At 46.8% G+C, this 27,004-nt stretch overlaps 1 protein-coding gene across 1 annotated transcript; it reads right to left on the bottom strand.

The window, feature by feature from the left end:
• Positions 1-6,938: 6,938 nt before the first annotated feature.
• NEUROD1 (neuronal differentiation 1) lies at positions 6,939-9,368 on the bottom strand. Its single transcript, XM_033065448.1, has 2 exons — positions 9,191-9,368; positions 6,939-8,106 (listed from the first exon to the last, which is right to left on the bottom strand). The coding sequence occupies exon 2, from the start codon at positions 8,095-8,097 to the stop codon at positions 7,015-7,017; it is 1,083 nt and encodes a 360-aa protein (XP_032921339.1). The 5' UTR covers positions 8,098-8,106; positions 9,191-9,368; the 3' UTR covers positions 6,939-7,014.
• Positions 9,369-27,004: the final 17,636 nt, after the last annotated feature.

The following is a 27,004-nucleotide window of genomic DNA, read 5'->3' as shown; positions in this document are numbered from 1 at the left end:
AAACTAGGTTTTGAAACTTTCCATGTGGTTTCCAGAGAGGTTGTGGAGCTGCCTTAGAAATGTCTTCACATTTTTCTTTGGTTGGGTTTTTTTAGACAAATATCTCCAGTAAAGTCAGAAGATAAAAAGAGGATGGGGGGAAAAAGACACACCAGAAAGGGAAGCAAAGCCATGGTCAAGAACAGCAAGGGCCAGCTGCTCCCTAAGGAACAGGGAGCTGAGAAAGATGCCAGGGCTAGCAAGGCAGAGACCTTTCTGGCCAGGACCCACCTGGAAGTACCTGAGTAAGGAAGTCTGGGAGGGTGGTAGAATCCATCAAAAACCCAAATCATCAGCCAAGTTTAAAATGATGAGGCAGGTCTGGATCAGCAGGGTTCAGGTCAAGATTGTGGCTGAGCTGCAGACCAGCATCACACAGCACCTGTAATTAAAGGAGTTGTAGTCCCAGCCTGAACTTGAATAGAGCTCCAGGCTCATGTGTAGGGTCGGTGAGGGGGTTGCAGGTGGGGATGCTCAGGGTTTTTAAGGCTCAGTAATGGCCTCATGGGCCTTGCAGCCAGAAGCACAATTCTGAGGAACAGTAGGAGCAGGCTGCTTCATAAAGGAGGTGGGGCTTAGAGTGATTACAGGTTGGGTAGGATCCCATATACCTGACCAAGGTAAACAGAACTATGTGTAGCTAAGTTCAACAAGAGCCCAGATAGCCAGGCAAACCCCTTGTGTCAAGGTAGGTCCAGCATCAAGCTGAAAAGCAGAGCCATTAGGTCAGGTCAGGTGACAGTAGCCAGTGTCAGTGCTAGCCCAGCAGCCACCAGGAAAGCTTGTGTTACCAAGGCAGGTCCAAAGTCAGACAAAAATACCAAGTTTGTGGGTCAGGACCTGGATATGGCACAGACAGGGCTGCAATAAATGAAGGCAGACACCACAAATAAGAGCCTCTTCTAAATCATAAATCTTGCATGAGGGAAGGGACATCTCCCTTGTGGTTCCTTAGAATTTCTTCTCAGCAGTCTGGACCCAGGGGACGTTTTGCCCCTGGTCAGGGTACTGGTCTTGAGCACAGCCAGATGGCCTAGGAGGGGGAAACATCCTCTGGACCAAGAGAAGAGGTAGTAGGAAACAAAGAGAGGAGCTAAGCTCTCCTTAACTAACAATATTTCTTTCTGGAAATCATCCTTTGCTCTCTAGATGCTGAGAAGCAGTGAGAGCCTCAGAACTTTTCTAGAAGAACCTTGTGAACTGAAGAAAGAGGTAGGACAACATGTGAGAGAAATAGTGAGTGAGGGAAGTACAGCCAGTGTTAACTGAAGGACAGCAAGCTTTCTATGGGAAAATATGTCCTCCCACCTCAAGAAAAATATCTGTAAAAATTCACAGATGTAAGTAGGCCAGTTTTGGATTCATAAAAAATGTGATGTTCAAGTTAAGGAACAGGAATTTAGATAAGAAGAGATGAGAAGACACTCTGGGGAAAATACCCGATCCCCATTCCAGAGCTTTTGACTGAACATTTCTAGTATCTGACTTGTTTTCTGTTGCTAATGGAGATTTCCTTCTGAAGAAACCTGAATTTTTAAGTTGGCAGCACACTCTTGGCTTGTATGTTTTTCTGGCTACAATGTGTGTTTATACAGTGAGGGTTTAGTGTATAGCCAGTTATACTTCAGCTGTTCATTCAAAGATATTAGCTCTCCTAAATATGCTCCCTTCTTATATTTCTTATGTTTCTATGTTTGAAAATAATCTTTTGTAACTCTCAATATGAATTCAGCTCTATTGAGTTGGTTTACCATGAAGAAGTGACATTAAGCAGAACACCATTTTTTTTTTGCATGATAAGCAAAGCCATAAATTATTATGAAGGAAAATGGCATCAATGGTCTGTAGAAGAGAGCATTGCTATTACTATACATCTTTAAATTTTCAAATGAAGGAAAGCATTAAAGAACAGAGAAAGAAGAGTAGGAAAGGAAATGGACAAACCTTTGCTAATAGAACAACAAGAACAAGTGAAATTATTATGCAAGTATGCAGAAATGCAGTCTGAAGTTGCAGCCATTCCTGATACTCTCATGAATTGAAATTAATCTTAATCAGAACAATAGAGAAAAATGTGGTAATAGGAAAAATATAAAATGTGAATGTATTGATCAGAGTATATTGTCCTTTCTTTGCATTAAGGTTGGTATGCTATCTTTTTAAGGTAATTTTTTCCCTCTGAATCTTATTTTCTATTGCTCTGTCACAGTGTTGGTAAACATGTAAATATTAGTTGCTTCTATTTTATTTCATGCAAAATGCAGTTAACTCTATGCTGCAAACCCCTACAAGCTAGGGAACGGAAAACTAGGGCTGATATTCTATGTTTTACATACCCTGTAGGCAACCTAAATACTTAAGAGAATGCTTTGAGAGCATTGTCAGTTTTAATTTTGTATTGCATAGCTTCTGACAGTTTGTTAAATACATATATGAATTATTTAAAAAACACTTATGTAGATATCTAAATAACAGTGTATTTGTAGATCTTCAGCTCACTGTTTCAGTATGTATTTATGTACTATGTTTTTCAAGGGTCTTTTGTAATATGGGATTTTCAGCAAAGGAAACAGTGTAAACCATTTATAATTTCTGAAATAATTACCATACAACCCATCTTGGTCAATAAAAACAAAGACCAGTTTCTGCATATTTTGCCTGATACAGCACCAGGCAGAACTCCAAGTTTCATTTCTGTTCTTCCTCAATCGAAATGAGTGAAAAATGAGTGGGTTTTGTTTGCTTTTTTAATCTTAAGATACATTTTATATATAAAAAAGAGAATGAAATTTAACTCTGTAATTTCTAAAACTATATGACAAGATGGTTCTCTGAACAGAAGTATTATATTTTTTTTAAAAAAAGAGACTCATGTTTTTCATATGTCAAAAGCGATTGATAAGGTCATGGTGGATATAGTTTTAATCAGTTACAATATTGAAATAATTGCAAGATTTCTTTACAGTTACAGAAGATATAAAAGACTTGTTTTTCTTGCTCCCAGTATTTAGTTCAGAATTATTTCTATTAATCCTTATTACCTTTGGAACTGCATGTTGCTTTTCCATGTTAGTTTACTAATATTCTGTAGCAGTATCTTTTGGAGAAAGTGGCTCTCTGTTTTCTTCTGGTGAATTCAAGAATCTTAATTCTCCTTGAACCTGCTTCACCTGGAGACTCTTTCTGAGTGCACTGGGCCAAGGTCTGATGTTGTTCAGGCCCATTGTTCATTTGGGCTAGGAAAAACAGAGACTTCTGTCTCTCAGACATCTTGTGGATATAACTTGGAATTCCACCATTTCAGATTCCTCTGCCCTGGCTGGGGCGTCAGCTGTGTCTGTCACAACCAACAATGGGTCCACAACCTCCACAGATCCTCTTCTGTTGTTCCAGAACACCAAGAAGGGAAAGGCTGCAAGTCATGACTGTTTCTTACATACTGTACCTGCAGATTTAACCTCAAGCGTGCACTGGTGGCAGAGCAATTTCTGCTGTCAAAAGTACGCCATAAAGAAGGGAAAGGCCATTGGTCACAACCAGCCCTAAAAATAGAGTTTTAGGCCTATGCTGGCTGACCCAGTATGTGTGTGGGTACAAACCAACCCCAGAGTTTTCTCTGCGTGTGGAGGTTTGATAATCCCCCTATAGCCTTAGTTAATTAGCAATATGTTCATGGGAGAGGAACAGTGTGAGTAATTCTTTCCATTAAAACAGACCTTGATAGACCTTCCTGTGGGAGTCATGAGCAGAAATTTCAACATTTGGCTTGATGTTAATAGTATGAAAGAAATATCATGGAGACATCAGAAGCATCAGTGAAGCGGGGGTGGGGGGAAGGTCTCCAATATTTTATAAGGGTGGTGGTAGGGAAAAAACCACCCAAAACTAATTGAAATAAGAAAACTCACAAGTGATTTGTGGAATAGAGCCTCTAGTTACCAAAATGCCTAATTAATTTTCCTTGTTAGATTGCTCATAGCATTAAAACACTACTTTCTCTGAAGGATCACAGTAGCAAATATTGAGATTGCCTAGGTAGATCTTTTAAGTAGGTTGCATTGGCTGGAGGAGTTGAATTTTGTAATCAACGGTGGAAAAAGCAAAGGTAATTGAAAAGGTTTCTTGTGCTTTGGAAATGCCTTCCAAATATTCATTAAACATTTAAGCGACTAAATTTGCAGAATATGTTCCTGACATTGGCACTGGTTCTGTGGTATTTCTCTCATCAGATGGAAGTACTGTGTGTTATGCAGAGTGCATTCATGCATAAACAATATCATTTTCATAAATTAAAACCTCCCCTGCAGAAGGAACATCTGTGCCTGCCTTTGAATAAAAGATGGTGGCATGTGAGTTGCCCCTTGACTGACTAGAAGAATCCTTGTATTTAGGAAGAAGGCACATAACCAAAAGGCAAGCAAGCCTGGGTCAACTTTTTCAATTTTACCTGAAAAATCGTCATTCATCCATCCCCCTCGGGTTATCTAGGGCACATGTACCTGTATTGCCACTGCCTGGGAAAGGTTAATGGGTGCTTGAAAAGTTGCCTTTTGCTTTCTTTCTATTCAGATTCAGCAACAGCTTTGGAGTGTGGAGCTGCAGGCTCTGGCAAAATGCAGGGAGATGCCGCAGAATGCATCAGTCAGCATCGGATTTAAATTTTAGCATGTTTTTAACGGGGAAGCCTGGCAGCAGAGACTACTGAACTGCTAGGACAGGTTTGCCATGCTTACACGTTGGATTTCCGTAGCTACAAACACCTTTAAAATAGATGTCAGAAGCTTGATTTCTCCTGGGGGAAAAAAAAAAAAAAAAAAAAAAAAAAGCCCTCATCCATAAGAAAGCTTGTTTACTTTCTGCTGAAATATTATTAAATACCTCTGCTTTGTGACAGGCTTCATATGAAGTATTTCAGGTAACGTCTTAAATCTGTTTCTGGTGGTCGGAGGCAAAGACCTGTTGATAATTGTTCCTGGTCATTAGGGGAATTGCTCTCCCGCAGGTTGTGTCTCCGGGTTTCTTAAGCCTCAGAATAATCAGTGAAGATTAAAGGAATACGTTTCCCGTCTGGGAAGAGGAAGGGACGATGAATCGATAGCGCGGGTCCAGGTCTGCCTTGCAGGGGGAAAGGCGCACCTGCTGCCGCCCGCCGGGGCCGGAGCGCCCGCTCCCGGTGTGCGGTGCTGCGCTCCCGGTGTGCGGTGCTGCGCTCCCGGTGTGCGGTGCTGCGCTCCCGGTGTGCGGTGCTGCGCTCCCGGTGTGCGGTGCTGCGCTCCCGGTGTGCGGTGCGGGCCGGCTGCGGGGCTGGCTGCGGACACCCCACGGACACCCCGCGGGCCCGAGCTGGCTGCGGACACCCCACGGACACCCCGGGGCCGGGCCGAGGCGCCCGGCGCAGCCCGTGCCGGCAGCCGCAGCTCGCAGGCGAACCGCGCTTCTGCCCCGTTCCCCTCAGTCCGCACATCAGCATTGCAAATAGCCGGCATCGCCGTAAACAAACCAACACCCCCCGCCCCGAGTGCTCCTCAAGGTAAGCAAAGAATCCGCGTCCTTTTTTTAGTCCAATTTTATTCTACAAATAATAAGTGTTGCACCTTTCATGAGCTATCCGAATAAAACAATAATCCCATAGGAATTACATACACTAAGAAAAAAAAATCACATTTAAGGAAAAATGCAACATTCGACCAAATGTTCAATACTATGTTGTTGCCAAAGGATGGATTTTTTTTCTAAAATCCCAGTGTGCATTACACCATAATATACAGGATTACAAACAAAATTACAGTACAGATTGATTCCAGTTGAACCAGCGTTACATTTCAAACAGCACTTATTCTGGACTGCATTGTACATGCAATAGCTATTGTTCTAATTACGGATTAAATGGTTTGAATTTGTTTCAAGCTACCGTACTAATCGACTACAATAGGTATATAGCCCGACTTTAACAACCTGATTAGATTTCGGTTCAGATTCATAAAATGAGCATATGACAACCACGGATTGTGTGAACATGTATAAAATCATGCATTTATAGCGCCTGGAAACATTAACATCTTCAAGTTATCTTAAAAAAATAAAACAAAACAAAACAAACAAAAAAAATCCAACGAACCAAAAACACGGAATGCCAAGGGGTTCATAAACTAAAAAGAAACAGTGCAAATTGTATGTGATAGTCAAGCAGCTTTCGATTTTAAAAGGATGTTGGCATTTGCTTATAATCTTTATATACAAGTTTGTGCAAGTAATGTGTTGAAATGATATGTTTTAATAGAAAATAAGTCTATCGTCCTTATATCTTCTCAAGACCTAGGGGATCTGGTTCTTATTGTACGGGGGAAAGGAAAAAGAAACTAAAAAAAAAAAAAAAAAAAAAAAGAAAAGAAAAAAAAAGAAAAAAGAGACTTGCATGGGAAAGAAATTGCCCGGATTGTGCATTTTTTTTTCTTCTTCATCTATTTGAAAAGGAAAGAAGTGCTAAGGCAACATAACTTCTCTAAGCACTTTTCTGCTGGTTTAAATTAGTTAAATCATTTTGTATAAATTAGATATAATTCTACCTTTCCAATATGTATAAAAATTGATGAAGCTGCATGGTTTAAAATAGGAAATTCACGTTATAAAAAGTCATTAAAAATTCTGTACAAAATCACAACAAAATAATTCAGCATGGGAAAGGTAACAAGTAGTAAAACGTTGGTTGAAAAATATAGATTTCATATATATTTTGTAATTGGCCCATCGTAGTTTAAAAATTGCATAGATCCTAATTATTGCTTGTGATTTTGTTATCCCGATCAGGTAATTGACGCGATCCCAATGCCCCTAGCCCAATTTACAGCGTCGCTCGGAGGAGCGGAAGCAAAGAGAGCGGGCGAGCGGGGGGACCCGCCGGGCTGCCCCCTGTAAACAAGGCGGTGCGGGCGGCGGGGCGCGGCTCCCCCGGCCCTCGCCGCGGCAAGGGGAGGCTCAGTCGTGGAAGATGGCGTTGAGCTGGGCGCTGAGGACGCGCTCGTGGTGCGGGTGGCCCTCGTAGGGCGCCAGCCCGTCCACCGGGATCTCGCAGCGGGAGGCGGCGGGCGGGAAGATGGCGGCGTGGGCGGGCGCGGCGGCCAGCGCGGCGGCGGCGGCGGGGTAGTGCATGGAGAAGGCGTAGCTCTTGTCGAAGTCGGCGGCCGGCTCGTGCTTGAAGGAGAAGTTGCCGTTCACGCTGAGGGGCGGGCTGAGCGGCCCGTCGAAGGCGGGGCTGGCGCCCTCCGCCAGCCCGCTCTCGAAGAAGGGCTCCAGCGCGGCGCCGTAGGCGTGCGGCGGCTTGAGGTGGAAGAGGTGGGAGCTGTCCATGGTGCCGTAGGGCGGGCTGGGCAAGCCCGGAGACTGGTAGGGGTAGGGATGCGCCGGGAAGGGCGCGCCCGCCGCCGCCGCCACGTGCGGCGGCACCTCCTGGCTCTGCTCGGGGAGGAAAGTCCGCGGGTTGAGCTGCAGGCAGCCGGCCACCAAGTTGGTGGTGGGCTGCGACAGGCCCTTGCAGAGGGTCTGAACGAAGGACACCAGGTCCGGGCTCTTGCCCGAGCGGAGGATCTCGGAGAGCGCCCAGATGTAGTTCTTGGCCAGGCGCAGGGTCTCGATCTTGGAGAGCTTCTGCGTCTTGGAGTAGCAGGGCACCACCTTGCGCAGGTTGTCCAGGGCCGCGTTCAGCCCGTGCATGCGGTTGCGCTCCCGGGCATTGGCCTTCATGCGCCGCAGCTTGAACCGCTCCATGCGCGCCTTGGTCATCTTCTTCTTCTTGGGGCCCCGCCTCTTGGGCTTCTGGTCGTCGTCTTCCTCCTCCTCCTCTTCCTCCTCCTCTTCGTCCAAGTCGTCCTCCTCGTCCTCTTCCTCTCCGTTCCGCAGCGAGTCCTCCTCGGCCTCGGCGTGCAGACCCTCCAGGTCCTCCTCCTTCTTGTCCACCTCGTGCTCCTCGTCCTGGGAGCTGAGGCACTCGTCCGTCCAGCTCGGGGGGCCCTGCGGCTGGGGCTCGCCCATCAGCCCGCTCTCGCTGTACGACTTGGTCATGGTGAGCCTCTGCATCGCGGGGGAGACAGAAAAGAGACGTGTCAGCACCCGGACAAGTTGCCCGCGCTTCGCTCCCCGATCCCGCCGCCCCCTCCCGAGGGAAGCCCTGGATTCCCCACCGTGCCAGGGCAAACTTTTAATTGTCTCCGCGTTTCTGCCTTATAATTAAGTTGACATATGTTCAAATACCATTATGTAACTCGCCGATATTAGCGGGGAATATAAGTAGATTATGCGTGCGGGAGGCAGCCCGGGCGACACGACACAAGTGGACCAAGCGAGTGGGTTGTTTTGTTTTGTTTCGGAAAAAAATCCTCAAACATTTTTACCGAATAGGGGAAGGCGGACACACGCACACACAGGGCACCTGCAGGGACGGATGGCGCCTGTGACGCCCGTCCCCGCCGCTCTCCGCGGCTCCCCCTTGCCGCCTCCCTGCGCGGGGCTTGTGCCGCCCCAGCGGGCGCCGAGCACCTGCTCCCCGGTCCCGCCTTCGTCCGCAGGACTGTCACTGTGTGCCCGCGGAGGGGCTGCGCGGCCCCTGCCCGTGGTAACAGGTGCGGGATTGGCCCCGGCTCGCCGTCTCCGTCGTCCCCTCTGGTGCAAACGGGCATCGCTTCCCCCGGTCCCCGGGGGGACCTTTCGTGTGGGGTTGCGACCGCCCCCCGGTAGCGTCGGGCACACCGGGAAGAAACAATGCCGCACGGCCGCCGAGGCGCAGCCTGCGCTGGGACCGTGGCGATCGCGCTCCGCGGAGGAAAGGGAGCCCAAAGTTCGGAGGTGCATCGGTGGAAGCACATCAACATATGTGATACGCGTCCGTACGAACGGACGCACAGATACATATTTATATGTGTGTATGGACGCATATACACATATACATATATATACACACGCATATGTATGTGTGCCTGTATGGATGGATACAGGTGTGCCCGCACACACCCGCAGGAACGACCGCAAGTGACAATAAAACCTGCAGCCGTTCCGGCAGAGGCACATCCCGTCCGCCCCGACCTCGCAGGGTCCTCTCCCACCCCGACAGCCGCCGCGAGCCCTTTCCCCGCGGGGGCAAAACACGGTTTCCCGTTACCTCCGTTGCTCAGCCTCTCCTGCGCGGTGACGGTCTCATAACCCCGGCACAGCTCTCCGTGCCAGGGCGCCGCGCGCTTGTGTGTATGTATGTGTGCGGTGTTTTTTTTTTCCCGAGGCTGCCCAGCGCCGGGCTCCCCCCGTTATATAGCGGGACGGAGGATGCGCGGCGGGGGCCGGCACCGGGACCCGGGCCCCGCCGGCCGCCGCGCCCCGCGCGCCTGCGCCCCGCCCCGCGCCCCGCCCCGCCCGGTGGCACGCGCCATATGGCCGCGCACGTCAGGCGCGCGGCGCCCCCCCACGTGACGCGCCTTATTTGTATGCGGCCGCGCGCCCGCCCGCGGAGCCGCCACGCCCGCGCTGACCCGCGGGCCGCGCCATCTGTCACCGCCCGGCCGACCCCGCCAGCGCCGCTCCGCCGCTCCGCACCGCGCCCTCCGCTCCGCACCGCGCCCGCCGCCGCCCGCCGAGCCGCATTGTTCCCATTGTTCTGGGGTGCGGCCCCGAGGGTCCCCGCCGCCGCCCCCTTACATCTCCTAACGGGCGCCGCTGACCCCGGAGATTCCCTGCCACAGCCCCCGTCGCTCTCCAGACCCCCTCTCTTTCCCCGCTTTTCCCCGGTGCTGGGGAAGACGGACGTCCCGGGGCTGTTGTGACACACGCACGCACACGCACCTCCCGGTCTGTCCTAAGGCCTGGAGTAAACCCCACTTGGCTTTTCCCGAGCTTTCGGTGGGAATGCTGCCGGTTAACGGGAAGTTTGGAGGAAAGATGCCGAATGGGGTGGCTTTGGAGTCTTGAAACGCCTCGGCGGAGTTTGCGAACGCCGCCACACCTTAGGGATGCGCTTTAAGGAGCGAGATAGCCCCCTCGCATGATACCTGTGCTACCGGCACGATTATCCAGATATTTATTAATTAAAAATAAAATTATTTTCGCCTTTTGAAGCTTTAAATACGAAACAAATCATTCCGCCCTAAGGAAATGGATTTGGAAGATAATTTTCCAGGTCGGATTAATTTCTAAAATGTTTCTCTCCTGTTGGTGACCTACATAGCCCGGGGCCGGCGGGGCAACAGGAGGGGACTCCGGGGATGTTCTCGGTAATAAAATACAGAGGGCAACCGGCTACTTTTTGTTATTTCCGAGCTGGCCGGCTCTCTGTGGGAAGCGAGGGCCAACAGCGCGGTGTGTGCCAGGTCCGGCGGCCGGCGCTGGAGCGGGGCACCCTCGGGTCAGCGGCGGCTGCGGCCCTTCCCGGGGGCACAGAGGGGAGGGAAGCGCCGGCCCCGAGCCACCGATGCTAGCCCCAGCCCGTGGCGAGCCTCCTCTGGCCACAGAGGTGTCCCCGGCCAGGTTCGGGAGCGTGCCGTACCCTGGGCGGCTGGGCCGGGCCTCCCGCCGGGCCAGCGGCCCCCGAGAGAGCGAGACCCCGTTAACGGGAGCTGCCACCGGAACGGGCGCGTTCTGCTGGCGGAGAGGTTCGAACAGGTTTGGAGAGCGCAGGAGAGAGATGGGTCTGGTCCAGCCCTGTCTGGGTTGCTGGAAAATGTCCCTCTGAATAGGACTGGGAATACACCTGAGCATGTGGGGCTCTGGGGAAACAGTAGGCAAAAATATTGGGAGGAGGGCACTGGCAGAAAACTGGATCTCGGGGAGCGGTAAGAACTTTTGGGTGCTCGTGTTCTTCTGAGTGTGATCAACACAGTCATCTTCGCTAGGAACAAAATAAAATCAACACGTTGTCGTTTGGCACGTAACTAGAGAGACAAATAAAGAAGCAGGCAGTCGGACAGAGGGGTTTAAACCCACCGGACCCGGCTCGTTCCGCCCCGGTGGGTTGTGGCGAGGGGACACGCGTGGCCGTGAGGAGCCGGGCCGACAGGTCCGAGGCACTGCTCCGTGCCGCCCGTCGGGGCTGGGGATGAGGCTGCGCTGGGCTCTGCTCTCCGCCTTCATCCTTCCCGCTCTCCCGCTGCTTCGGCACTGCAGCTTCTCCCGATGGCCCCTGCAGCCGGCTCTGCCTCCCTGCTCGGGCCGTCCCCTGGCTCAACGGCTCCAGTTTCCCACCTTCCCTGTTCCTCCTCTTCCCCCAACCGCTTGATTTTATCGCTCCAAGCGTGTCTTTTTTTTTTTTTTTTTCCCTGACCTACAGACTCCTCCTTCTCCATCTGGCTTCTAATTCGGCTTCTGTTTATTTTTCCTCCCGAATCCTTTGGTTTTCTTTTCTCTATTTTATTATTATATTATTATTTTTCATTTTCCCTTCCCTTTTCCCTTTCTTTTTTCTTTTTTTGTTTTTCCTTTTCTTTTATATTCTTTTCCTTTCTGTTTTTTTTTTTTTTCCCCTTGCTGCCCTCCCTCCCTAGCTCCCTTCCCGCCCCCTCCCCTCCTCCCGCGGCGCGGCACGCGAACCGCACGCGTCCCAACAAAGCTGCGGCCGGCCGGGCCGCCCCCGCTCCCGCCTCAGCTGCTGCCCCCCGGCCCTGGCAGGAGGCGCTCCCGGGGCCCCGCTCCGCGGCTCGCCGCTGGGGCCGAGCCCTGTCCCAGCCGCCCGGGAGGGGGGTTTGTTGCGGGGGAAGCAGCGCTGTGAAAACGCCTTACAGTTGTCCGGAGCGCGAAATCCGCTCCCGATGAAATCTCTTGGGTTTGCGGCATTATCTTAATTAAGATAATTGATTCATATTGCACCTGCGAGAGTGCGGGGAAAAGATGCCTTCCCAAATAGCTTGGAGCTATTGGAGAGAGGAAGCCTCGCTTATAATTGAGCGAGTGATTTACTGCCCGGGTAGCCCGGGCTGCTCGGGCTCTCTCCTTTCGCTGCCAGGTTTCCCGTTCTCTCCCTCTCCAGAGAGGCGCTCACACAACGCACGGAGGTTATCCTGACTCAAACAAGAGAAGGGAAAAGGTCTCTCCCCGCTGTGTCTCCCCGTCCCTCCGTCCCAGCGCATCCTCTGGAGCCGGAGCCGCCGGAGCGGGGGTCGGGCTCGGGAAGGGCCGGCTCGGGCTTGCCCGCGGTGTTCCCCCGCTCGCCCACTGCGGCCACAGGAGGGGACGGGGGGAGAGGGCAGCCCCACCGCCCGGATCACTCCGAGCTGTGCCAGCCTGCTCCGGCTGCCGCGGCTCGGGAATCACCGCGGGAGAACAACGCGCTGAAGCGCCGCTCCGGTACCGGTTCGGTGCGGGGTGAGACCGCTTCGCCCTTCGTAGCGTCCCTCTAGGATGCAATGTACATCTGGGCTCGAAAATTGGTACGGCTCATTAAGGTGCCTCTTCTGCTCTTTTCCCCCTTAAAACTCAGTGTATTAATTTTATTGAGCCTTTCCCCGCTAGATAAGTGCTGTTGTTTTAATTCTATAAATGTAAACTTCTATTTAGTTAATGGAAAATACATCACCACCAAGGTTTAATTATCAGCTTTTTAAATTACTCTTTTAGTCAAGTGCACACAATTATGAAATCACAATAGATTTAAAATATAATTCAAATTGATTAAAAAAAAACAAATCAGAGAAGTACGTACCATTAAAGCAAATGTCTAAATTGTATTGGTGGGCTGGCTACCGCTTGAGCTACAGTTTAAATAGCGTCAGCAGTCTTTGCTATCGGTGTCAAACCACCTCTGTTATTAGGAAAAAGGATTCTTATCAGAAGGGATTTAGATGCTGTTGTAACTGCAAAATCTAATTATTTTTGATCCAGGCATTTACCCCCAGAGTCCCACCTTGTTTAAATAAAGTGTTTTCTTTCCTCTTGAACAAATGCATTTCCATTTGAATTAAATATTGATAATTTGACCTTTTAGTTCCTTTAACTAATCAAAAGGAAAAAAAAAATCCAAATGTAGATCCTAGTGCCTTGCCCTAGTGGGTCTTTCCGCTTGAATAGACACTGAGATTAAATGAGTCAAACTTCCTCTTTCATTGCACTCTCTTTGCACTAATTGCTTATGCAAAAATGCAGATTTGTATTAATTAGTAACTCCACTGATTAGTTCGGTGGTATTTTCACGTAATAAATCATGCTGCAGACACGATTTTTGGCACATCCCCAGTAGTGGCTCAGGATGCAATAAGTTTTCCATATTAAATAAAATCTTAGCCTAAATCTACCTTTTCGTTGCAGGTACACTGTGTACCACCTGCTGTACGCACCTGCTACGGGAAATTGCCTTCTGTCCCTGGCAAGCCTCTTTCCTTGATAATGCACTCCTCTTCACAGGGTGTAGACTTTAAAATGGGACACATGAATCACAGAATCAAAGAAGGAGAGAAATCTGATGTTATTTTTAACCCTTTCAAATGAATAAAGCTCGTTTTTAAGGAGATGAAAGATACATGTATCTGTGTAAGACACATCAATGTAGATATTTTTTTCCTTTTTTTCCTATGCCCAGCCACATTATCTCCTTTTACAGGACCTTTCACTGTGTGCTCAAATTATCAAACCCAAGCCCATATTTATTTTGTACATTTCTTTCTCTTTGCTTGAGCTGCAGAGGCTGCAGAACTTCTACCAACATCACACTTGTTAACTGGGGCTCACATCTCAGAGGCCTCAGCAGCAGCAACACTCCACAGCATCTCTAATGGTATCTGCACAGTACCAAACCCATCCCTGCTTGCTTGTATCTATAAACCTCTACAAAAATCTCTCTAGATCACACACAGGCTGAAGCACAGTCTCCAGCAGCTGAGATTTACATGTGAAAAACCTTTCCCAATTCTTTCCAAAACCATCCTAGATATTACCTTTCCCCTGGTTCCCTCAGGCTGAGTGGTCTGTACTTCACACCGTGTCCTCCAGCAAGGCAGCACAAGGCATTGGTAAGATATTTACAACAAATAATGTCAATTGGTGCAGTGCTTGTTAAAAAGAATATGAGACTCCAAAGGAATATAAAAGATGATGACACTGGTGTAATTTCCTAACAGGTGACGCTTTCAAGGGCAGACCCTGACCAGTCTTTGCCTATTTTCTGCTAAAACTCTCTCTCGCACAAGCAGGACTGTTGCCACAAACACAGTTGCAGGATCTGGCCTTTGGCCTCAGTCTAAGCAGTGCAATGGGGTGGAAGAGCATCAAACACAGGTGCCAGCAGATTATCCAAAGCTTTGCTGAGATTAAAATCTTGTCTCAATATGAGTTATTGCATATTCTCTAAATAGAAATCTCCTTAGTGGTGGCTTTAAAAGGTCTGCTTTTTTTTTTCCTCTGAGAGAAAATAGCAGTTGAACCCCAGGCCGTGCACATAAAAGCTTATGGGTTTGTTCCCTGTGGCCATCCAGTGTGAACATTTTGCCAACATTTTGCACTTCTTAGAAAAGCTATTGCTTCTGTTAGTGTTCCTTTATTGAAGAAAGCTAAAGCCAAAACTCTCTTAAAGGGTTATACACAAAAACGGTCCTGATTAATCTCAAAACATGGTTACTTGTTTAAGCAATATCCTGAGAACAAAACAAGAAAGATTAAATCAATGATCCACAGGGATGGAAAAAGAGATTCAAATAATCATTAAATCTTATTACATAATACGGCTTTGTTTTTACCTCTTGGAGTGAGTTCACACCTGGATCTGTGCTTTAAGTGCTCCACAGTGAGCTGGGCATGATGGAGAATCATTTCCCTCTACAGCAGTAGAACACAGGTAATCAACTGGAACTCTTGCTAAGCATTTTAAGAGTATATGAGGATATTCTTAGTTACACACATCACCACATTTTAAGAGATTGCCTTCCTCTGCCGTTCCTGTCACCACTCCCTTTTTACCCCCACGATTTTCACTGTCAGCTCACAGCATTGTGTCAAATGCCTAAGAGTGTGTGTCATCACATGTGACTGCTTTTCAGAGATGCTCCTGGGACAGTAACTATCCCAGCTGTGATTTTCCCAAAACTACACTGACATGATGTGCTCCTTCTCTGTCTCTTGAGGAGGTGTCTCAACCTCTAATCCACAAAGAACAGAATTAGCATTAGATAGCACATTTTGTTTGCCCTCTTTCATCGCAAAGATTCACATAAAAGATGGTATCTTGTCATCCAAAAAAAAGTATTTTTGTTCTTGTATCACTTCCTGCAGAATGTGATTATATTGCCCTCCGTTGGCTGGGGGAAATCTTAAAATTCAGCTACAGAAAGTGTGGTTATATCAAGGCCCTAGGGCTGAAACCAAGCACAACATAGACATAAATAAACTGCAGTCATGTTCCAAGAATTTTCCAAGGCAAATGTTCATGAGGATAAAGACTATGTCCAAACCTCAAAATATTTTATTGTAAGTTCTTGTGCAAAATTAACTTTCTGTGATCTTTCAGTAGGGAAGATGCAAACCTTGTTGAGGTGCTCAGTGTCAGAGAACTGATGGCTGTGACTCTAAGTGATTGTGGGACAAGCGTGGACAAACTTGAAAAAAGCAGTAGAAGAAGAATGATCTCCACACTGTAGCCTGCCAGGTCCCCTTTGGAGAAAGGACTGGCTGTAATGGAATTGTGGCATGAGCAACCGGTGAGGCAACAGCTGAGGATGTTCTGGCTGGACTAATCTTGTAGAGAGACATCCTAAATGCTGAGCTTTTGTCCAAAGCTGGTGTATTTGGTGTGTTTTGTCCAAAGGTGGGTGTATTTCTGAGGTGCTGAGACTGAAGCTGTGTGCCACAATGCACACTCACTTCTCTCATGTACCAGTAGATCTTTCCTATTAATTTGTGATGACTCTGGCCCAAGAAAACATTTCTCTTTGCTAGTCATCATCTGAGCCCAAAGAAAAGCATGTCTTGAAAACCTGTAGCTCTCTCATCTGGATTAGTCCTTCTGTCAGAGTTTTTTTCTCAGTGCTGAACCTTTGCTTGGTTTATGTGGATTCCCAAGAGAGGAGCAACATGCTTGTAAATCACTGTTTTCCCTACAACCGAGCTCCAGTTACATGCCACTATGATAATATAAATATTTACTCATTTTGTCCCTCTTCACCCCTGCAAGTGGATAAGAGCATCTGGCCCTTTGTTAGTAGCCTGTTGTCAGTTTGCTAGAGCATCCAGTTGTTTATGTTCACTTGAACAAGAGCACATAAATAACCCTGCTCTCCACTGCTTTGCAGAGTGGGGTCTCTGTTGAAGGGGGCTGTTAAACCCCTTCCTCCAACAGGAGTGGAGAACTCTCACCTGGTCACTCTTCAGGTGGCTTGCAGATCTGTAATTGACAATTTCACATGGGAAACAGTAGAGAAGAAATCTATGATTATTTTTATGTTTCTGTATATTTATCCTCAGACTTCATGCTGTGGTATTTACAGAATCTTTTGGCAACACAAAAAACCTCAAAACCAATGACTAGACAAGGGAGAATGAGATCTAGCATTTTTAAAACTGACTGTAAAAAAGCACTGGTGAAAGCAGAAATACAGAATATAACATTAAGATGTATTTTTTAAAGATCTGATTCAAACTACCATCTGTAGTTCTTCTGTGTCCATGTCATCTCTAGGTAGACTGATGCTCTGTAAAACTATCACTAAAGAGAATGACTGCATATTCTTTTCAAAATTAAAGGTTACAGTTGTCCAGGATTGAAAAGCAACTGTCAGCAGGTTGTTTGTTTTTGTTTGTTTTTGTTTTAAACTGGTGGGTCAAGGTTCACAACAGCAAGAATCTTTATGTCTGATAGAGTAGTACTTCTAAAATGATTTATTATTGAAAAAGGCTGGCAATTTCAGTTGGTGTCAGGCATATACTCGATCTCAAGAGTAATTTATAATCCATTTCTTCTACTATAGATCCACAAGTAGTTATAAGTTTCTTGGATCACCTTGAGTTCAAATTTTCTGTTGAAAGTTTGGGGCAGCTCATTCAGTAGCTGCTGTGAACAAAGGTGTGGGAATTGTGAACAGGAAGGAGCAGTAGTGAGGAGTCAGCCTGGCCATTGGTTGGCAGCACTGTTGTATTCCCACCCTTGGATCAAGGACTGAGAAAATGAGCCCAAGTGTGGCAATGCAGGTGCAGGCAGCAATTGAGGACTCAGTAAAGGCCATGTGGTTACTGCAGGGCATTATGTCCCTGTGCAGCTGGAGAAAAGTAACAGCGTGGTGCTGTTCAGGGTGGGAAGGCTCACTTCCTCTGCCTACCTTCCTATTTCTCTCTTCCCTTTGTTTTTCTTGGTGTAATCTGCTCCATCCTCTGATACAGAAATGGAGTCCGTGAGATTCAATTTAGAAAACTCTTTTGCCACTGAGCTGGCTCCATTGGCTCATAGAAGACCTGACAAACATCTTCACACATGCAGGATAAGAAGCAGAAGCACACAGCCAGGAGTAGAATAAGAACAGGGAGAGAGGGGGGAAAGCTTTTTCTGCTGCAATATGGTTCTGCATTGAGCCATCATGACTGGTGGCACTGCACCATTTTCTACTCCTCGTTAAACTCTCTGGGATGGACCTGCTGAAAACATCATTACCAGGCTAGATGAACCTTTGATCTGGTCCAGTATGGGATCACTGTGCTATTACATATACTGGATTTTTGTCCTTTTCTTCATTTTTAGCTTTGTAGGAATGGCAGAAGGGAAGTCCTGCCTATCCTAGTTTGGATCTCTGAAAAAATGATCCCTGAGATGTCTTCAGTGAAGCAGAAGTCTTCCTGGATGGCTTAAGCCCATGTCATCCTACCCATTTCACTCTCCATCTGCAACGTGTTTCCTTCTCACTCCAAGCTAACCCCAAAGTGTCACCTGTGCTTGTTCACTCTGAAGAACAGATACACAATCCTGCTTAGATCTACATTTTCAGTTTGAAGAGATGGCAGCTTTCCTTTCTCTGGCCAATACAATTGTTTTAGTCAGCAACCGAACTAGCAAGAAAATATCTGGCCAAATACTGATGTTCTTTAAGACCAGGTTGAAAGACAAGGATTCACAGCAATATTTGGGAAGGACAGACAAGAGTCCGTATCAGACTCAGAGAAGGAGGCATCCAGTGCCCATCTCTAGTGGCACAAGAATTCATGCAGCAACCATCAGAAGCTTGCTTCTAGCAACCTTAGTGCTAACATTTATTTGATTGAAAAATTAAGTATTTTCTATGAATCCTTTTTACAAAAGATTGAAATTGTTAAATAGACTTTATGCTAAAGGCAACTTAAGCAAGGTTTTCCTTCGTTTTGTGTCCAGTTAAGTGCAAGAGAATATATCTTGATTTCTTTGCTTTGAGATGCAGATTAGACATGATGTTCTTGACCATTATGGTGAGATAGTTTACAAGAGACTGAAAACAAGCCTTTAGTGACACACAGACATTAGAATATTAAAGGAAGCAGAAAATAACTGATGAGATATTTTGCTTCATACGGACAACACAGAAGAAATGGAGCACCTGCACGAGGTTCATTTGTGTGTGTTAGTGCTGTGCTGGGGAGATGGATGGCAGTGAGGGCAGAGCTGTGCAGATGAGTGGGAGGAGTGGGGGAGGACATGAAATGAGGTAACTTGGAGCCATTTCTGTGCTCATTTGCCTCGTGCATTCCCAATCAACTTCTGAAATAAATCAGAGAAAATGAAGAATGTCTCCAACTTATACCAGCTGCCAGTTGCCGTGCACGATTAAAATGTGCAGAGGTGCTGCTGTGCTCCATGATCTGCAGGGGCCATGGAAGCTCACAGCAGTTACTGCTTGTCATCCAGGACCATGCCATGGTCACACAGCACCAGGATTCTCTCTGAGGGTGCTCTGTCCTGCTCTGGAATTGCAGTAATACCTGAGCATTAATTTCTTTTTCTCCACCTCCATCCTCAGTCCAGCACAGCACATGTATAATTGAAGATGGCACAGAGAGGTTGCTGTAAAGTCAGCAATAAAGTGATGATAATGACAGTGACCCTCTTCTTCTTTGCAAAAATTGCGTGGGTTTTGTGGGAGAGAAGATGGGGATGTTCTTTTATTGTGTACTCAATAGAGCAAATATTTATTAACAATGAAAATAAGAAAGCTAATTCCCCTAAAAAAAAAAATACAAATACAAAAGCAAAAACATCCCTATCTTCACATTTACGTTTATTTGAAAAAAAATCTTTCTCACATATTCTAGACAAGAAGCAGTAATGGTCTATGGGCTCCATTTATTTCCATGTAAGTAAATTCATATAAATGTATGTAACAAAGCATGGTACAAATTATACTTTTCATAGCAGAAAAAAAAAAAAAGCAATTATCTGCCACTGGATTGTGTCATTTTGTTGAATAAGTTGGCAGAAACAAATTCCTATATTAACATTTCATCTTCTCGACCCTCCATAAGGTTCATGCCGCAGTCGGTGTTCCTGCCGATCGTGCCCACCAGGAGATGGCACTGAAGAACCTGTCCTGCAGTCAGACCCGAGAAGGCAGAAAACCCAGATTCACAAACCGGGTCTGTGTCTGTGAACGCTAAATAATTCTAAAGGTATCTCTCCTCGGTAGTACTTGCTTTTAGGAAGGACTTAAGACTTTGTGGTTTCTTCATTTTGTTCTCAAACATGAAGAGGAGGCAAAAAAACCCAACCAACCACAGTACCTAGTCCATGCCATCTGGGTTTGCCTAGTGAAGCATGTTGTTGTTTTCTCAAGCAAGTCCTCTTATCAATCTACAACTCTGATAAGCTTTCAAATCCAAGATCTTATGAGCAAAAAGGGGTTTTCTCATATAATTATTATTTATAACACACGTTTTCTAAATGAACAAACAAGTTATTTTTAATAGAACTATAATTCTGACTGATACAAAGCAACTTTAGCAACTTCATGTGGAAATACATTTTTTCAAATTTTAATTAAAAATACAAAGGATTTTCTAGTGACATGAACATTTCCACCTTTTATATACTTATCTAGTATATACTAAATCTTTCTTTGGCTTCTTGAAGAATTTGAGTAAATTCATACTCCTTTCTTAAAATGCAAAATGATGCCTTCGGATAGGTTGATACTGAATGACAGCTGAAGGGATGTAAATATTTCAGCTTCAGCAGCAGAGACATGAGAAAAAATTAGCCATATATAATATTTTTGGGGGAAAGTCTAGTTACTTAAGAGAATGTAGAGATTACAAAATGGAAACTTGCTCACATCTCTTTCTCTCCCATAGCTGTTACTTCTCATGAAGATTGATGAAAATGTCTTCAACATGCTCTAAATGGCACTTACGCCTCAGGGTTCACTTCGTGTCTTTTGATGCGTCCCTGATCAGGCTTTGTTTTGGGAGGTGTGATGGTATAGGACCATTAACCGTTACCAGTAAGTGCTAATGTTAATTACATTAAGCACAATCCTCCAGTTGGTCCATCTGTTACTCATTTTTTATGTGTTACCTATTATTGTTTAGGTTTTTCTCTGTGCTCCAGGAAGATATCTTCTGGTTTTCTTCTTGGCTTTATTTAAAAGATGTTAATTTACGTATACCTCGATGAAATACTTAAAGACATTTAAAATTTAGCTTTGATTTTCGAGTGATTTTTAAAATATTATTTTAGCATGTGCTTTTAGTATTTAGTTACGGCGTTGCACCTGAATGTTTAGCTTAGTAAACCACTTCGGCATCTTGTGTTTCATACAGTATGCATCTTGAAAATTATAAGTGTCGTATTTTTTGATGAATTTGGGCTGTTTTCCTCACATTTCAGTATCACAGTTTGTTTCTTTGCTATCATTGTGGGCAAATTGCGTAGGTTTGAGTTCCCCTCGCTGTATTTCCGCTTATTTTTCGGGTAACTCCATACTGAGATTTGTATTTTCGGTATTATTTGCTTGCTGCTTTATTTCTTGTCGCACTCAGCTGTGCCACTGAATGCAGGGACAGGGAAGGGACAGGGACAGGGACAGGGACAGGGACAGGGACAGGCTGCTGGTCTATAGCTCTCGGCCCGCAGCGCTTCGTGCACCGCAGCTAATTGCTGCAAAGTCATAAACCGACATAAAGCGGCCGGATTAGGATTTGGATAATTACCGTGTGTTTAAACTGGGGCTCCTGCCTGCTGCAGCTGCCTCCCGGGAGCGGTGCGAGCCCGGCGGGCGAGGAGCTGGGGCAGGGACGGGAAAGGAGCCGAACAGGGATGGGAGCGGAGCCGGGGCAGGGACGGGAACAGAGCCGGGACAGGGATGGGAGCGGAGCCGGGGCAGGGACGGGAGCGGAGCCGGGGCAGGGACCGGAGCGGAGCCGGGGCAGGGACCGGAGCGGAGCCGGGGCAGGGATGCGAGCGGAGCCGGGGCAGAGAAGGGAGCAGAGCCAGAAAAGGGACGGGAGCGAAGCCGGGGAAGGGACGAGAGCGAAGCTGGGGCAGGGATGGGAACAGAACCGGGGAAGGGATGGGAACAGAACCGAGGAAGGGATGGGAACAGAGCCTGGGAAGGGATGGGAATAGAGCCGGGGATGGGATGGGAGCGGAGCCGGGACAGGGATGGGAACAGAGCCGGGGAAGGGATGGGAACAGAACCGGGGAAGGGATGGGAACAGAGCCGGGACAGGGATGGGAACAGAACCGGGGAAGGGATGGGAATAGAGCCGGGGAAGGGATGGGAATAGAGCCTGGGAAGGGATGGGAATAGAGCCGGGGAAGGGATGGGAGCGGAGCCGGGACAGGGATGGGAACAGAGCCGGGGAAGGGATGGGAATAGAGCCTGGGAAGGGATGGGAATAGAGCCGGGGAAGGGATGGGAATAGAGCCTGGGAAGGGATGGGAATAGAGCCGGGGAAGGGATGGGAGCAGAACCGGGGAAGGGATGGGAATAGAGCCGGGACAGGGATGGGAACAGAGCCGGAACAGGGGCGAGAGGGGAGCCGGGAGAGGGACGGGAGCAGACCGGAGCAGCAGCGGGACCGCAGCTCCCCCTCCCGGGCAGGGTCCCCGCCGCCCCGGGGAGGCTCCCCCGGCCCCCCCTCCGCCTCCGCGTCCCTCAGCCCTGCCCTGCCAGCCAGCTCACCGCCTCGCGGCTGCAGCACCACACAGAAAATCCCAATAACTGGGCTGGGCCGGTTTTAACCCGGACGTCTGAGTACGGAGAGAATTGGAAAACTCAATTTTGGGGCAGGCAGGTCTTTTCCCTCCCATGGCCAGCAACTTTCTTGAAGCTGAGCAGGAAAGTGGCCCCGAGAGCCACTTTATTTGTAAAACTTGAGATTTCCTAAAACAAAAGGAAGGCTTGAGGGTAAGATTCAATTTAGGATCTGAGAAAACAAGCTTTGCAACAGCAGGATTTCTGCTGGATTTGCAAAGCCGTGGGATTGATATAGCCCTATGTGAACGTCTTGTCAAACTCAGAGCATCCATAGGTGTTTGGGCACCTGTAGGCTGACAGTTAACACTCAGTTTTGTTTTGGAAAATGTATTTTGGAGACATCTTAACTGTTACATGTAAAGTGAGGCTGCCAGAGTTAAGGGGAAAGTAGGTCTGGAAACATGGAGTGGTTTCATTCAAACTACCTGAGCAACAGGGCAGTTCAGGATGAGTTCTGGAAAATGAGATCATAGCAGCAATTTCCTGTGGTGACTTGAGATGTCCTCCCAAACAGACATATAGGAAAGTAATTGAATATCTTTATTCTTAATTTCCACCTAAGTCTTATGTTACCTCTTATGGGCTTGCAGTTACAGATAGAATTAAGGGGACATGAAATACTGACAAGCACATTTCTCTCTCCAATCTGTAGGATACTCTGAGGCAAGTTCAAGGCTGGGTTTGAATGCTGTATTTCTATTTTGCAGGAATTGTAGGTGGTCTTGAACTTTCTATAAATCCAAGAGTAAGCGAAGCACAAGGAGCTAGGACAGTAGGCTTCAGAGATGGATCTCTCCTGAATGTTTGGCAAAGTTGCATGAGATCATTGGGGACTGGCCTCATTAATCTGGTGCCTTATTCTTAATTTTCAGGTGGGAGTAGTGCTGCTCTGCTTCTGTGAAGGCTTTAGGGGAGTATGAGGCAACTAGGATCACAGAATCAGGTTAATGTATTCTTGCTGGTAAAAAAACGAATGTTTCACCTGAAGTTTTGGATAGCTCTCCCAGAAGTTAGGGTCAATATTTGGTTTTGGGTAGCCATACAAATAAATACCAAGCTGAAGTTAGGAGAAGCTAATGTGGTATTTTTAATTTTGGAGTCACTTTAGCAACAGTTTATCTTATCTATTTAAGGGCTGTAGTCACAGAGTAGAGACAATACTATGCATTTTGAAGTGCACACAGGGCAAGTACTGATAGATGTGATATATTTTAAAGCAGCCATGAGTTTCTGAGGTTTGGTAAGGGCCAGTGTTAAGGTTTGAAATTCTGCAAAGCGAGTTAAGATTTGCAGGTTACTTCAGACTTTCAGCAGGTTATCAGATGATGCCTGTTGCAGCTAGCTTGGAATCTGTAATTATGGATTCAAAGAGCTGAGTTTTTGGGCAGCAGGTGGTGCTTGGTCACCGCGATGCTCGCAGTGGCCGTTAGCCGTTGGACCGCTCGCTGGGACACCGCGTTCCTTGCGGGCTGCACGCTGCCCCTTCCTCTCTGGGGGCTCTCAGCAGGGCTGATGTGATTACAGGTGTTTGTGTTTGTGCAAATCACCAAGAAATCCGGCACTTGTCGGAGGAGGGAACGTGAATGTGGTTGCATTTGAAGCAAACCACTATCAGGGTGATTATGATAAGGAGTATCAGAAGTTAAAGGAGAGAGAACTCTTCCCTCTGTCTCATGCAGCCAGGAAGCTGCTGAGACATCCACACTCCTGAACCTGTCTCTGGAAAACAGGACAGGGGGTTCACACCCAGAAAGCACACACACACAAAGATCAGCAGGTGCTGGTGATTTCTGTGGGGTGGACACCCCAAGAAAAGTGCTGAGTACAGCAGTGGTTTCCAGCTCCTCTTGCATGGCCACAGCATTTTGGGATGGGAGTTTGCCCTCAATCCTCTCCTTTCCATTGCCATGAACTACAATAATATCTTCAGACTCGCACAAGAGATTTGGGAGGCTGTGTTTCAGAAGGTGACATAATTAATCAGAAGGACAGGGATGTCCTCCTGTGGCAGCCAGAGCAGTCCCCAGCCCCGCACTGCCTGGGAAGCAGTGGTAACATCATGCTCTGCCTTCTCCCACTCTGCCAAGTAAGAGATGCTCAGCAGGGGAGTGTGCAGGACTGGCACTGGCATGAACAGCAGCGTGAAGCTGCAGCCAGGCAAGACAAATTAGGAAATGAAAATCACAAAAAAATAGACTGTTTTACTGTCAAAATGTGCCATGGAAATAGATGGCTTGTGAGAGCTGGTTGTGTGTTTTAGCTGAAAGTACTGTGTCTCTTCACTTCCACTGAAGATTTTAATTTTGTGTCAACCAGAAAACCAGCTCAAAGGAGCAAAAGGATACTTCTTTGGTTTGTCTGGGTAGTCTGTAAAGGCACCTTAGATAAATGCTAGCCGAAAGGGACTGAGAATCTAACAATGCTTGGAAACAAAGAAAAAAAAAGGCATCACTCATATTTTTTGCTTACTCTACCCTGAAAAATAAAAGCAGTGGTGTCACAAATATGCAGTCCCTGACAGCTGTTGACAAGGCAGAGGTAGGTAGCTCTCTGTTGGAGCCATGGTCACTGGCCATGCTCCATCTCCTGGGACCCTGAGGGAGCACCCCGACATATCAGCGTGTGGCTGGGGATGTGATGCTCGACAAGCAGGTGCTCTCGGGTTCTCTCATACAAGAAAGGAGTTACATCCACAAGCTGTGTCTCTGATGCACGTTTAATAACATAAGACTCTCAGAAAAGAGAAGGATTTTCTCTGAAGTGGCCTCCGTTGGCAGCTGCCATGTGCTGTGTCTGTGCCTGTAACACGAAGCAGATCTGCACCCGTGCTGAAAGCAGTGACTCCTGCACACACTGCAGCATATGGCAGCAGCTGAGTACTTGGGGGTGTGCTTGTCAGCGTGTAGTTAACAAACACGAACCCATTTAAGTTGTTGAGAAGGTTTGCATCCAAATTTCTATTCAAATTATTACCTTGTTAATTGGAAATGTATTTCGTTTTCTGAAAATACTAATATTACCTTGGCAGAACACGATGGGTCTGGGCACTTGGAAGAAGGCTTGCAGGTTTCTTTGACGCTGAAAATTTTCAAAACTGATTTTAAAAAATTTTCAAAATGAAACTATTTTCATTTAGATGCCAACAAGCTGGATTTTAAAATATTTACCCCTGCAATTCCTGTAGAAATTGGGTATTTTCCCGATGTGTGATGTTTTCAATGCTGACACTTGGTGGTGCTGCTGGTGTTTTTCTGCTGCTGTTCTCTGTTGTGACTGCTTTACTCCTCCATTTGCAGACATGCTTGGGCCATAGAAGTCCCAGACAAAAAAAACTTTATTCACATTCCTGAGGGATTATGACCTGTTTGTCAGCTGTTCTTAAGCTAATGAGAAGAATGGAACCAGCAGCAACAACAACAAAAACACAGTTGCCTTTATAGTGCAGTTTCATTTCAAAATGCATAAGCATCTTTCAAGTGAAGAAGTGCAAATACAGGTAAGGTTCAGTATCAGTAATTATAAGCATCAGCACAGGGGGGAAGCTCCAAAAAGGGCCTGGAGAGACCATGGAGTCCATCCTCTTCATGAAGGACAAGGATAGCTGGAGGTCTGCCCAGCTTTCAAGGGAACACCAGTGTAGGCTTTCTGGGAATGCCTCAAATGCCTTGGTGTGTTTTACATGCCCGTCTCCCACGCAGGATCCTGGCCTAAGCAAAGAGGGAGAGGAGGCACATGGCATTGGGGTGCCTCAATCTGAGAGGCCAGAAACAGTCCTACATGCCAGTGGCACTGAAACTGAGATTTTGGCTTGTTTGGCTTTGCCCACTGCCCTTCCCTCCCCTGAGAGTCCTCACGGGTGCTCATTGAGGAAGACACTGCAGGTGATCCCGGCATGATCCCAGCAAGGTTTTCCTGTCGGGAAGGAGATGCATTCCTGCATGGCTGTGATGAAAACTGTCTCTCTGCTCCCACTCCCACATGCTCAGCCCACCACCTTTGCACAGCTCCAGACTCTGTTTCAGGCAGGAAATAACCCATAGGGACAAATGACCTTAATTATTAGGACAAAGATTACTTGTTTAAGTGCAGAATCTTAGTATTAATTCAAGAAATAATCAAGATATGTTGTTGTAATTAAATTGAATCTGTTTTTTCCTCCCTGAAGATTTCCCTCTCAATCTAATTTATTATTTGGTTGGTTAATCAGTATTAAAGACCCAAAGAAATGGTGGTTCACACATGATAAGCATGACCTAGAGCCTGACTGCTATTACAGGCTTCCTGGGAAGTGCTCAGGTTTCAGGCTCCAAAAAACAATTCTATACATGACAAGTTGCAGTGAGCACATACACATGGAAGAAATAAAGTTCAGGAGCACAATGAATGTGCTCCTGCTGAAACAACAGAGGAACTAAGCTGATGTGGAAAAATTGCCTCCTTAAAACAGGTCCTTACTTGGTGGTGAAAGCCTCAAAACATATGGTAGGATCAGTTCTGGACACATTTTAATGCTTTTTAACATGCGAGTTTCACACATCATTGGTCTTGATAGGTAAAAGTGAACTGCTTGTCACAATCTGCTCATTTCACAAAGGCTCATTTTCTGTGCAGACTTTGGATTTGGGGCAGAAAGAGGGAATCATGTGCCACAAGGAAAAAAAAGAGATGCCATTGTCAAATTATGAATGGGAGAAATTGGAGCATACACCATATACCACCATATACCATATACTCAAGCTCTCAAAAAGGAAAAAAAAAAAAGGAAGCAAAAAGGCTGGAAGTTCCTTTCATTATTTGAA

Source organism: Catharus ustulatus, chromosome 7, assembly GCF_009819885.2.
Source record: "Catharus ustulatus isolate bCatUst1 chromosome 7, bCatUst1.pri.v2, whole genome shotgun sequence".
NCBI lineage: Eukaryota > Metazoa > Chordata > Aves > Passeriformes > Turdidae > Catharus > Catharus ustulatus.
The sequence above is the reverse complement of the archived record's forward strand: the minus strand, read 5'-3'. Positions and strand labels throughout refer to the sequence as shown.

What these genes read in the sequence shown, in the direction of transcription:
- NEUROD1 (XM_033065448.1), bottom strand. Translation starts at nt 8,097, where the DNA reads ATGACCAAGTCGTACAGCGAGAGCGGGCTGATGGGCGAGCCCCAGCCG.